This window comes from Filicampus tigris, chromosome 6 (assembly GCF_054856515.1).
Source record: "Filicampus tigris isolate MCC_2025a chromosome 6, RoL_Ftig_1.0, whole genome shotgun sequence".
NCBI classification, from domain to species: Eukaryota; Metazoa; Chordata; class Actinopteri; order Syngnathiformes; family Syngnathidae; genus Filicampus; species Filicampus tigris.
In genome coordinates, this window is record NC_141222.1 from 525,995 (window position 1) to 540,304 (window position 14,310).

The 14,310-nt window shown below is 40.7% G+C and overlaps 1 protein-coding gene across 4 annotated transcripts in view; it reads left to right on the plus strand.

Annotated features, from left to right (window-relative positions):
- The window catches only part of patl1 (PAT1 homolog 1, processing body mRNA decay factor), a 167,978-nt gene that overhangs the window by 30,609 nt on the left and 123,059 nt on the right, over window positions 1-14,310 (plus strand). For all 4 annotated transcript variants that reach the window (XM_086032429.1, XM_086032430.1, XM_086032432.1 and 1 more), the window contains exon 3: window positions 4,580-4,792. In XM_086032429.1, coding sequence (XP_085888555.1) covers window positions 4,580-4,792 — 213 coding nt within the window. The remainder of the gene's footprint in view (window positions 1-4,579; window positions 4,793-14,310) is intronic.

A 14,310-nucleotide genomic window follows, 5' to 3' on the forward strand; every position in this document is an offset into this window, starting at 1 on the left:
TCCATAGGTTTGAGCCTGAATGTTTGCCGTCAATGTTATACATTAATGGCTACATTATGCCGCCGTCCCTGTGTGCCCTATATCTTTGCTGCTGTAACACTGAAAATGTCCCCACTGTGGGATCAATAAAGGCCTTCTTATCTAATGGCCGCTTCATTAGGGACATCTGGGGATGAAAATTGTCGGAGTCCCAATACTTTTGAACAACATTGCTGGTTCATTAGGGACACCTGGGGATGAAAATTCTGGGTGTCCAAATTCTTTTGAACAAGATGGCCGCTTCATTAGGGACACCTGGGGATGAAAAATCGGAGTGTCCCAGTACTTTTGAACATGGCCGCTTCATTAGGAACACCTGATCATGAAAATTCTGGGTGTCCCAATACTTTTTAACAACATGGCTGTTTCATTATCGACACCTGGGAATGAAAAATCGGGGTGTCCCAGTAACTTGGAACATGGCCGCTTCATTAGGAACACTTGGGTGAAAAATCGAGGTGTCCCAATACTTTTGAACAACATGGCCGTTCCTTAGGGACACCTGGGGATGAAAAATTGGGGTGTCCCAGTACTTTTGAACATGGCCGCTTCATTAGGAACACCTGGGGATGAAAATTCTGGGTGTCCCAATACTTTTGGACAACATGGCCGCTTCATTAGGGACAAGTGGGGATGAAAATTCTGGGTGTTCAATACTTTTGAACAACATGGCCACTTCATTAGGGACACCTGGGAATGAAAAATCGGGGTGTCCCAATACTTTTGAACAACATGGCTGCTTTATTAGAGACACCTGGGAATGTATCCCCAGTCTAGCTAATGCACCTGCCCAAGATGGTCGCCGCACTGGGGAGACCTCGGGGTGAGTACCCCCATACCACAGCTGTTTGTGTCCATAGAGGGCATGAAAAATAAATAAATAAATAAAAGCTATATATTTATGGATAGGTCTGGTTAGGCCACTGAACATTTTGAGTGGTTGAAAGTGAAAAAATATTCAGAAATGACTTAGTTATCACACTTCAACGTGTTGTCCATTTTTTGGTCCAAATACCGCAATAGGGGTAAAAGAAAAACGGAGGCAGAAGGGTTAAGCATGCTGTCGCGTAACCCCTCTGAAAAAAACTGGCCTTGATCAAGCTGTGCTATCAAATTTTAGACCCATTTCCAAGATGCCTTTTATGTCCATAATTCTGGAAAATGTGGTGCACTCACAGCTAAGATTTTACTTGGATAAACTCAATGTCATGGAAGTTTTCCTGTCTGGGTTCAAGAAAATGCATAGCACAGAGTCAGCCCTGCTACCTGTTTTCAATGACATCCTCCTGGCAAATGACACTGGAGACCATGTATGTCTCGTTTTGTTGGATTTGACTGCAGCTTTCGATTAGGTAGACCACAGTATTCATTTGACTCGCTTGCAACACCAAGTAGGCATTAGTGGATGCGCTCTAGAGTGGTTTAGATCCTATTTAGCTGGCAGGACTTTTTCTGTTAGCCTAGTTTCCTCTGAGTCTCGCTCTGTCCCTCTATCATATGGTGTTCCACAGGCCTCTATTTTGTGGCCATTGCTGTTCTCATTGTATTTGCTGCCCTTGGGTTCCATCCTTAGAAAACACGGTATTTCCTTCCACTGCTACGCGGACGACTCTCAAATCTAGATCCCGCTAAGAAAAAATAAAGGCTTTCTCCTTAAGACCACTTTTGTCCTGCCTAGAGGACATCAAAAACTGGATGTCACTAAATTCCCTAAATTTTAACGAAAAGAAAACAAAAGGTATGGTGTTCGGTCCCAGTGGATCATCTCCACCCCACCCTGTTGACCGTTGGCCCCTGGCTTCATATCTAAAGCCAACAGTCTTAAACTTGGGTTTCAAAATGGACAGTGATCTTAAATTGGACCAGCAAATCAGCGCTGTTGTAAAGTCGAGCTTCTTTCACCTTAGACAACTGGCTAAGGTAAAGCCCCTCCTTTCCCATCAGCACTCAGAAACAGTCATCCATGCCTTTGTTACATCTCGGATAGCACTTTATTTTGGAGTCAGCCAGTCCTCCCTCAAACGTCTCCAGTTGGTCCAAATGCTGTTGCCCGCCTACTAACTGGAGCTCGGAAGATCGAGCACGTAACACCAATTCTGGCCTGCCTTCACTGGCTCCCAGTCCATTTCAGGGTCCAATTTAAGATTCTCCTGTTTGTCTTTAAATCATTAAATGGCCTCACCCCGGTGTACCTCTCTGAGCTCCTCCACTCCTATGCACCTTCCCGCAGCCTCAGGTCTGCGGACCAGGCGCTCCTCGAGGTGCCGAGGACCAAGCGGCGCCTCAGAGGGGATCGAGCCTTTTCTGTTGCTGGTCCTTCCCTCTGGAATGACCTCCCATTGGTTGTTAGGCAAGCCCCCTCTCTGTCCATTTTTAAAACACGGTTGAAGACATTTCTTTTCTTTGGCTTTTGATCAGACCTGAAATTTTCGGCTCTTTTCCGGTGTCAATTGTATATAGTGTTTTATGTCGCTTCATTTATTTATATTTTTATTTATGTTTAATATATTATTTATAGGCGGCACGGTGGTCGACTGGTTAGCACGTCCGCCTCACAGTTCAGAGGTCGTGGGTTCGATCCCGGCTCCGGCCTCCCTGTGTGGAGTTTGCATGTTCTCCCCGTGCCTGCGTGGGTTTTCTCCGGGCACTCCGGTTTCCTCCCACATTCCAAAAACATGCATGGTAAGTTGATTGGATACTTTAAATTGCCCCTAGGTGTGATTGTGAGTGCGGATGTTTGTCTCTGTGTGCCCTGCGATTGGCTGGCAACCAGTTCAGGGTGTCCCCCGCCTACTGCCCAAAGACAGCTGGGATAGGCTCCAGCACGCCCCGCGACCCTTGTGAGGAGAAGCGGTACAGATAATGGATGGATGGATATTATTTATATCTATATTTATTAATACATGTATCACAGCCTTTTATTGTTTTTGTTCTATTTATTGTATTGTTTGTAAAGTGCTTTGTTACAGCTCTAGCTGTTATGAAATGCGCTATATACCGTATTGGCCCGAATATAAGATGGTGTTTTTTGCATTGAAATAAGACTGAAAAAGTGGGGGTAGTCTTATATTCGGGGTCTAGACATTATACCCATTCACGACGCTTGATGGCGCCAGATATCATTGAAGCGAATGCTGAACTTGACTCCGCAGGCCAAAGCAAACCCTGTCACGTGAGGATGACGTGCTATGGGAGGAGCCAGAGGATGAGATTAAGGACAGCGACACTGAGCACAGCGAGGCAGATAATTGTTTGTGAGGAGTAATGATCTGTCATGATATATCTCAGCTACTCTCAAGTTAAACCAGTTTGCATTGTTTTATTGCAATGTATTTCCTTATTCAGATTTGTTTCAAGACTACAGTTAGTTAGACTTCACTTTGATGGTTAATGCAGTTTTTGCAATTTTATTGTTTGATCACAATAGATTGTATTATTTACATTTCAAAAACCGACAAATACACAGCCTTTACCGTACCGCTGCCACTCCAGTTTGTCAGATCTACTCCGCATACCACGTAATTCATAACCTAGTCTAAATATAAGAAATAAAAACTTGTTTTTAGAGGATTCAGACTAAAAGCAAATGAAATGATCTGCCAGTGCTGTAAAATAATTACACTTGATAAGATTTCTTGAAATAAGAAATCTTGACTTTTGAAAAGAGAGAAATTCCTTAAAGTAAGTGGTGAAACACAAATTCCAAGCACTATATTAGGTAAAATAAAGTTGAAACTAACCTATCATGCATGTTTTGGGAATTGGAGGTGGGGGGGGCAGAATAGGGGCTTAAGAAAACCAACACAGGTACAGGGAGAGCATGCTAACTCCACACAGGGAGGCCTTGGCCAGAGTCGAACCCACAACCTCTGCGCTGTGAGGTGGACGTGCTAACCAGTCAACTACCATGCCGCCCTGGTATACAACCAAAAGTGTGAAGTGTGTTGATATTGGTACACCAGTTAGTAGTTACTAGGAGGTTCTTGAAACACGTTTTTATGGCTAAAGGTTCTCTGAAAACATAAACTATATTATCAAACTGAAACTTTGACAGTAATTTAGCCTATTTTGTATGTAAGTGAACGGATTTTAGGATCTACAAACTAAGAAATAAAAGGCAATCCTAAAACAATATTAATAATCTTACAAATTCTGCTCTTGCATTGTATGTTATTCTCAAAACAAGATCAAAAAGATTTTTTTGACTTGATATAAGATTCTAAGTCTAGGTTAGATAGCTGATTTTTGCCGTGTACCGCCCTCGCCTTTTGAAGTCCTCCACCTTTAGTCACAAACTGTTTATAGCAATGGTATTGTATTGTAATTCCAGTTAGACTGCCCCTACAGGTGGAAGAAAAATCTGCAGAATTGCCGCACCGGTCTATAAACCGCATGTTTCAAAACCTAGGAAAAATGTTTTTTTTCCCGTTTTTATAGTCTGGAAAATACGGTACCCAGCATGTCATGGTCTGACTGTCCCAAGTCCACCCTCATACTGAATATGCAGCAACAAATCCCTAATTTGGCTTCTCTCTTCCAGATGATGACTGGCAAGAGGAACATAAGCGACTTGCTGAGCTTGATGAGCGAGATGAACTTGGAGAGGGTCTTGGGTTAGAAGTGGGTGTGAAAAATGAATCAAATTTTGGCACAGCTGAGGATTCTTCGTCGAGCCATGTCACATCGGCAGCGGGCCATCTTCCTTTTCACTCATCCCTCTCTTTACCCCACCACTCTGGCATACATCAATCAGGTTAGTGATATCCTGTCAATATAAAATTGTCAATATAAAAGAAAACCTCAGAAATAAGCGTGCAGGCCACATATAATCTGTAAATTTTAAATTATATTTTAAATATATCTAAATAGCTTGTTTTTGAAGTTAAAAGCCAGGAAGAGTTGATTGGTCTCCTTTTCCGCTTACATGTTGACATACAAAAGCAAAATGAGTAACAGTAAATAATTTAAGTGTCCTACAAATTATTGTTCACTATTAGATTATATGGGCCGATAATTTAAGCCTTACGTTTGAATTTTATTTTTAACAGTTGTCTTTTTAACATTTATTTGAGGTGGAAATTATTCAATTATTCTTCATTAGTTATGTACATTTTTCCCTGTATGTTCAAACTGAATATTACATATGCACTCACACAATTTGTGTTTCTGCTAAAAATGTTAATATTCCAAGTATTACTGAGTATTTTGTGTTTACCTTCGTCAGTAGTGCCACAGCAGAATCTATCGCTCCGGTGTCCAAGAACGCGTGTCCAACCCATGACGTCTAGTTGATCGTACAATTTGCTCACTCGACGATCATTTCCACTCGGCTGTTGTGATCCGTGAGCATTTTATTCGTCTTTTTTTAACTTTACATCTTCCGCGGACTTGTTTTGCCGTGCGAACAGTTTAAACTCGCCTTGCTCGGCAGTAATAAGCTGGTACATACTGGTCGCTCCTTGTCGCTGAGTTGGGTTGGATGTCTTTGTCCCCCAAAAGTGCTAACAAGAGCCCGCACATATTCGTCTATCTAGATATTCATTCACTTTTCCTTAACATTTGAAATATTGGACGAGCAAGCACAGCGACGGCATAGTTAGCAGTTACCGGAGCTATAGGGTAATGGCATTGTGAAAAACACCCCCCCAAGTCCGACCGGCCGATCAAATGGGGCTTTTGTATGTCTTGGGCTGTTACACATGTCTCCCAATTTTCACAGATCTGCGTGAAACGTGGAACCTTGAACACTTGGTTAAACATGTGTACGGGGCGCTATAGAGCTATTTTTGGGAAATGGCACAAGAATTCTTTAAAATATTTATCTTCATGCCAGGTCTAATGTGTTTGAAAACTTTCGTGAGTTTTCGCCCAGGTTTAAACACTCAAAAACGACATAATTTTTCTTCATAAACATTGCATCGCCATAGCAACAGCGCGCGATGAAATTAAAAGCTTTCAATAACTTTTCATCTTCAACATTTTAAATGAAACAGCATGTTTGGGAACGATTGGATAAAGTCTCTAGATGGCAGCGCCCCTGTAAGTTAATATATGACCTCTATAAAAGGCCAAAATAAGCGCAAAATTCCAAATAAAGCCAAAATGGCGGACTTCCTGTTAATTTTGCACATGACTGGAAAACACGTTTCTTAAGATCATAGGCTGTTACACATGCCTCCAAGTTTTCAAAGATGTACGTGAAACATGCAACTGCGAACGCTTGGTTAAAAATTTGTAGGTGGCGCTATAGAACTTTTTTTGGAAAATAGCACAGGAAATCTCTAAAATATTTATTTTCATGCAAGGTCTGTGTGCAAAATTTCATGAGTTTTCGCCAAGATTTGAGACCCTCCAAAACAGCATGGGCTGTCACTTACAATATACAGTGCATCGCCACAACAACATCGCACAACGAAATAAAAAGATTTCAATAGGTTTTCATCTTAAACATCTTTAGATGAAGCATGCAAAGTTTCAAGACGATCGGATAAATGCTCTAGGAGGAGTTCGTTAAAATATGACCACTAAAAAAATCCTCAAAAGATGCGACCATTCATGTGCACAAATGGACAGAAGTTGTACTTTCAAATGCTCATCATTCACTTCCTGGACAACAAAATAAAAATATTTCCCATTTTTCATTGCCATAGGTCAAACTTATCGGGGCATGGCTTTGATGAACCACGGACCAAAAAATTGTGACAAATTCCAAAGTAAAACATACGGAGGACTTCCTGTAATGGCTATAAAAGGCTATAAAATTTGTAGGTCTTCTGCTGTTATGTATATCACAACATTTTCGTAGCTCTATGTGAAACGTACAACCAAGAATGCAGCTTTTGCTGCTCGGGCCCTAACTAGAGCTGCGAGCAGCTACAACCGGCCCTCGCGACCCTGGCCACATTGGGGTACTTGCAAGTCAGGGTACTTGCAAATCGGGGTACTTTCATTAGGACAATAAGCATAAAAAACGTGGCAACTGTGTGCGATCAAATTAAAAGCTTTCAATAAATTTAAAGTAGGTGGCGCTGTTGAACTTTTTCAGGGAAAAAAGCACATTAAATCTCTCAAATATTTATTTTCAAGGTCTGATGACCAAGGTCTTTTGAAGGTCTGATGTGTGTGCAAAGTTTCATGAGTTTTTGCCAAGGTTTAGACCCTCCAAAACAGCATCAGTTTTCATGATATACAGCACATCGCCACTACAACATCGTGCAACGAAATGAAAGATTTCAATAACTTTTCACCTTAAACATCTTTAGATGAAGCATACAAAGTTTCAAGGCGATCGGATAAATGCTGTAGGAGGAGTTTGTTAAAATATGACCACTATGAAAATCCCAAAAAGTTGCAACAATTCCAGAGTAAATTCAAAATGGATGACTTCCGGTTAGGTTTAGCATATGGCTACAAAAGACGTTTTTGTAGGTCTTAGGCTGTTACATATACCACCACATATACAAATTTTCATAGATGAAGGTGAAACGTGGAACCCAGAATCCTTCGTTAAAAAGGAATTATGAAACGCAAAGTTTGATGTTCAGTCCCCGTCATCTAGTGTTTCAAAAATGTAAAATATTTTTCCCATATTGTTTTCCAACGTGATGAGATGGTACAACCCAAATTTAAAGTCAATTGGGTGAACCATCTTGGACTTAGGGGCAAATGTATGACTCCTGTAAATGTGCACAAGTGGTCCAAAGTTGTACAAATACTCATTACCCCTTTCCTGTACAACGAAATAAAAAGATTTCAATAACCTTTCATCTTGAACATCTTTAGATGAAGCATGCAAAGTTTGAAGACGATCAGATAAATGCTCTTAAAGGAGTTCTTTAAAATATGACCACTATGAAAGTCACAAAAAGTTGTGACAATTCCAAAGGAAATTCGAAGTGATTTACTTCCTGTAAGGTTTAAGCACATGGCTATCAAAGACAATTATGTAGGTCTTAGGCTGTAACATATCAGCAAATTTTCATAGATGTAGGTGAAACGTACAACACAGAATCCTTGGTGAAGCAGGAATTATGAAGCGCAAAGTTTGATGCTCAGCCCCTGTCATATAGTGTTTTGAAAACGTAAAATATTTTACCCTATTGTTGTCACACGTGTTGAGATGGTACAACCCAAATTTGAAATCAATCGGGTGAACGATCTCGGACTAGTGGTCATATGTATACCCCCTGTAAATGTGCACAAATGGGCTAACTTTCTACTTGAGAATACTCATAACTCACTTCCTGTATATGTTAGGGCATGGGTGCCAAAGACTTTTTGGTGAGCTGGGGGTGCTACACGTGTGTCCCAGTTTTCATAGCTGTAGGTCGAATTTATCGGGGCAGGGATTTGATGAACCACGGGCCAAAAAAATGTGCCAAATTCCAAAGTAAAATAAAAATGGTGGACTTCCTGTAAGGTTTTAGCACATGGCAATAAAACACAATTTTGTAGGTCTTATGCTGTTATGTATACCACCAAATTTTCGTAGATCTAGGTGAAACGTACAACCCAGAATCCTTCGTTAAGAGAGAATTTTGATGCTCCGCCCCCGTCGTATAGTGTGTCGAAAACATACATTTTTTTCCCTGTTGTTGTCCCAAGTGTTTAGATTGTACAACCCAAATTTTACGTCAATCGGGTAACGGTCTTAGTTGTATGTACAAGAGCGTTTTGGAAACATACTCAATGAACACACCGCCTCCACAAAGGTAACTTAAAAATAAAGCTTACCAAATAATACATTGAGTCATTAATGCCAATGCAATAGCCTTAGTGAACTTTTACTTTGAAGTTGGCCCGCGTGGTGGTGTAACGGCTAACTTGACTTCCGTTTTCGACGCATCGGCAGTTTTAACACTTGCTACCAACACCAACACAACGCTGTCTCGAAATCATATTCAGTCGCTAATTTAGGACACGAACGCTCGTTAATTATGCTGTCGTTGTACGATACGGCAATTAGTGGCAAGCAGCTGTTATCATTAACTGGTAGTTCAACAGCTGCTCCTTGGCTTACTTTTTTTTTAAACTTCTTTTTCTATATTGTGGACCTAGATTACGCTGTAACGTGCTTCCCATGTTTTAAGAAAGCTGCCTTCAATTGCACTTCAAGCCATTTTTATTATGAAAAAATAAAAACAAAGCTTTGTCTTCATTCCATTTATAACAACACCTTTGCCTAATAATCTTAAGAAAACATTCAGCTCAAAATGTCTGGCAGGGTACCTTGAAATATATACACTGTACCACTTACAAAATTACGTTAAATTGTGTTCTTGAATCCTAAACGGCCATATTAGACATTAGGAGTTGATTTTTACCGCAGGAAAAAAAATATGAGTACCCCTGGGTATGTATTATGTAGTGGAGCGGCAGCGGGCAGAAATGACGATAATCACTGTTGGTTTTCTCTTGATTCTGTTTCGTTTTAATCAGCAAAGTTGCTGCGGTGTTAAAAGGCACTGTTAGGAAAGAATCTGTTCATCTACTTACTGTATTTGTACATTTACAGATCAAAATCGCTCTGTAAATGTAGTAAATATCAAATGTTTCTACATAGAAGACGACTGTGGGTTTCAGTGAAGATGATTAAAGGGACTTGTGATTTCAAACAGGAGAAATGAAGATAACTAAATAGTGTTTATTTTCTCTTTTTTTCTGTTCTGTTTTAATCAGCAACGTTCCTGCCATGTTAAAAGGCACTGTTAGGAAATAATTTATTCAGGTACATACGTGTACATTTACAATTCAAAATCATTCTGTAAATGCAGTAAATATATAATTTTGCAACTTATATAAAGGTGCGGCTTATGTTTTTTTCATATTTTTTTTTAAAATAGGGTGGGTGCGGCTTATAAAAAGGTGCGGTTTATAGTCCTGAAAATACCGTATATTCTTTATTGAAAAAGGATATTTAGCACACATCTTTCAGCATTTGTAGTTTAATTAAAAGGGGGAATCAACCCAAACAATTTTGTTTCACGAACATGTTCCCAGCAGACCCACTAGTTGAAACACGGCATTCTGATTAATATTGCGTTTGTGGAATATGAGTTAAGCAGCAAAATCCACCCTTTTTAGCCATCTCAAGCGGCTCAGCTTCAGAAAACAAGTCAGCCGTGATTGGTCGTCACCTGAGCCCTGCGCAGTTGTGATGTCATTTTCAGTCGACAAAAGTGACAAAATGTCCACCCCCAGAGATGGTTAAAAACGGGTGGATTAACTCATTCCACAAACTCAATATTTATCAGAATGCCTTTTTTCAACTAGTGGGCTTGCATAGAACATATTCTAGAAAAAATGTGTTTGGTTGACTTCCCGTTTGAATATGACGCCGACAGTCTTTTTCTGTTTGGCTTTTCAGTGCTTCTTATTTCTGATAGATTGCAGCTAAATATATATTTTTTAACTGATGATAACCCAGAATGGGTCCTCCATGACTCTCTCTGGAATCTTATCATAGCTGGGTGGTCACAAACAGACAGTGGGATGGTGATAGCTTCTCAGATCTGACAAGAAAGCGAAAACTTTTAGCACTCAGACTTTTTTCCCCAACTGCATGCCTTGATAAAATGTAATATCAGCCTGTACTGTGAAATAACTACAGGTGGGCAATACATCAAAATTTCAAAACAATTTGTGAATGTTGTTAGGAGCACGTGAAGACATGTAATACGTAGTACATTTACAATAATTTTTAGTGTGATTATAAGACATTAACAAGTAACATTTTGTACACAAGGGAGTTAGTGATGCTTCTTCAATTGAAATTGATTTCAAATTTGTCTGATCAAAACAGGTTTAAATATTGATTTACGTCAGGATATTGCCCAACTCTAGCCTTAACACACGTTATTGACATACACATTTTATACAACTGTTTCTCACCATAATTTGGTCTGTGCTCCCGACACACCTTGCTTCCATCGCCTCTGTGAGGATTTGTAGCGACTAGTGCGTGATGTTTCTTTCAAAACTTTTCATGTGTAATTGGAACGATACAGTCATGAAGTGCTTGGCGATGGACGACTTTCTTTTATAATCTATTATTACACTGCATTTAGAAAAAATGCTTTCGTTTGCATGGTCCTATGCCGTGTTTTTAGTTGGTAAACTCTTCGTGTTATCTCCACCCCACGTCTCTCTGCTGTCAATGTCCCCCATCTTCTGAAACAGGATGTGGCGTAGGGATTTTGTTCTTCATGACTTCAGCCTCTCCTCTATTTCCAGTTTCAGACAAAATAACCCCCAACCTTATGTGAAATACTCATTTTTAAAACGTAGTTGTTGCGGGGAAGTTGCGGTGTTTAAACAAAGTTGCGGGAAAGTGCGATTTCCCTCGATTTTCCTTGATTTTGCGTTAATTCGTAGTTGCGATCACAACTTCGCGAAATCCTGGAGGGCCTTTTTAATACAAGTTGAATGTTCTATAATATTAATTGTCTGATTGTCTAATATTCATTTGTACATAAAGAAGTCAAGCTTCCCATGGTCATGTAAGAGCAGCTGCTTTCTGGTGCAATTGAGCCGCGATTTACATACAGTGGGGCCTTAAGTATTGGGCAACATAAAAATTTGTTCACCCATTTAAAAAGATGAGAGGTTTATGATTTACTTCATAGGTACAAGTCAAGTGTAAGAGACAACGTGAAAAAAATTAATCCAGGAAATCACATGGAATGATTTTTAAACAATTTTTGAGTAAAAATGGGTGCCCAATAAGTATTGGGCAGCTAGAAAACAAACAACTCAAAGACACCAGAGATAAAATTGAACAACTGCACAAAGCTGGGATGAGTTAAACTGCAATTGGTAAACAACTTTGTGAGAAAAGATCAAAAGTTGGAAACATTATTAGAAAAGGGAAGAAGTATAACATTACTGAAAGACTATAGACTCCCTTGGAGTGGGGCTCCATGCAAGACGTCACCTCGTGGGGTTAAAATGATCCTGAGAACAGTGAGGAATCAGCCCAGAACTACACGGCAGGGACTGGTCAATGATTTGAAGACAGCTGGGACCACCGTCACAAAGATGACAATAAGTGACACACTACGTCATCATGGGATGAAATCCTGCATTGCCATAAAGGTTCCCCTACTACACAAAAGTCATGTAAGTCCCATCTGAAATTTACTAAAGACCATCTGGACGATCCAAAGGAGGATAGGGAGAATGTGATGTGGTCAGATAAGCCCAAAATTTAACTTTTTGAAATGCATACTCAAGAAAGGCCAAAATAAGTGCTGAGGTGTACAGCTCACTTTTTACAGTCTAGCTCAAGCTGCGTTAGGATGGCGAGCAAGCATTTATGAACAGAATATTAGTATTACAATTAATATGTATCTAGAGATAAAATAAGACATTTCTATCTCATCTACATTAGCACACGCTCTTTTTTTTTTTTTTTCTTACTCCATGTCGCTGACATAAATTTTGTATTTATTTATTTATTTATTTCCACATTTGCACATGCTCTAAGAAGCTGAGCTGTTTTTTGAGTTTGGTTATCTGATATTTGCAAGCTCAGCCATGATTGGTCGTTACCTGAGGCCTGAGCAACTTTGATGTCATTTTCAGTCGGCATCAAATGGCAAAAAGAGATGGATAAAAACGAGTGGATTTTGCTGCTTAATTTGTATTTGTATTCCTCAAACGCAATATTATTCAGAATACCGCATTTAGACTAGTGGTGCCGCATAGAACATAAACATGGCTTCTCCCACTGTTTAATAGGCCTGGTGGGCCTAAATGCTTTTCTTGCACCTCTGCCAGGGCTCTATGGTGCGCTCAATTTGGGTGCGCAGGTGCCCATGTTTCACGATGTGGCGACTGAAAACAATTATAGGTTGTAGATGTAAAACCAGCCGACTCTACTCGACTAAAAAGAAAAAAAAAAACATTTATTCTAAATTGTGAAGTTTGGGGTAAAAACTTTCACGAGTGCACACACCGCTTCCAATCACTTGAATGAGAGCCGCTGCCGAGGCGGTCACCCAGCCCAACGGTCGTGGCCCCTGCTCAACGGTTCAATGTTGGCATTAAACGTACTAGCCGATTCTGACTGTGGGTCATGAGCCGCATCGCATCAGTTCTAGGCGTCGGCTGAATGAGCCAGCCGGACAGGATCACACGCCCCGCGAAAGGTGACGGCTGCCACCGCGGTGTCCCAGCGGCCGCCGCAGCCATGGGAAGGGCCCGGTGCACGCCCAGAGTCGCCGCCGCTGCGGCCCACGCATGTCAGCCGGCACAAAGCGAGCGTTGGGTCTGACCGAGACGAGCACGGCAGCTCGAGTGGGGATTAGCTACCGTGCTATTGCAACGCAGCTTCAACGGAAGGAGGGGCTGCGCTCCGTGCGCATACATTGTTTTAAGTCAGTCCTTCGTTCGTGTTTCGTTTGCTTTACTAACTAGAAATCGAGACTGAGCACTGACATTCTAAAATCTGAACGGTTCCTGGAGAACCGGAATGATGGTGCCGGTTCCACTCGATTCCTGGTTATTGATGCCCAACCCAAGTCTTTCGTTTAAAATATTGTCCAGCGTGGGAGGAAGCCTCACCGCAAAAATAGACGATTACATAGACGGAAAAAAATGGGCTTCCGACTCTGCTTAGTCCAACTATTTTTTGTAAGTTTCCCGTCTATCGTTTATTGCCTACAAAAAAGGCCTCTGTCATAGGCGGATAGGTGGATCGGTCCGATACATAGGTGGTATGCCCAGCTCTGATAAATACAGTACACTGACTAAAATATCTATTATGAAGGTGGTTGGCTTCTCTGCCACCAGGCCTTAGTAAGTTTTTGGGGACAGTCAAAACGGATTTGTGTGTTTGGAGCTGTTCTGACTAAGACACATTCTGTCCAAATTGGATATGAAAATACCTCTCGAATGTGGCTTCGATCCGTCCCACAAATATCTGATATCATTAGCTTTGTGATTGTTCAGACTACAAAAAACCCATCAGTTTTAATCTGGATGGTCTGAAAATCTGATTTTTTTCTGGCAATCTGAACAAGGCCTTAGTTTCCATGATACTGTTGTCCCCTAATGTTCTCTTTACACACCGCTGAGCACTATACAGAGCAGTTATAGTTGTACTGAGAGCAAATTGCAAACACTTGGCCTGTATTTTCCTAATTAGGTGACTTCCAAAACCAATTGATTGCACTTGATTGTATTTGGGGATTTCAGAGTACAGGGTGCTGAATACAAATGCACACCACCATGTCATTTTTAGTTTCTCATCACAACTATGTGCGACTTTGT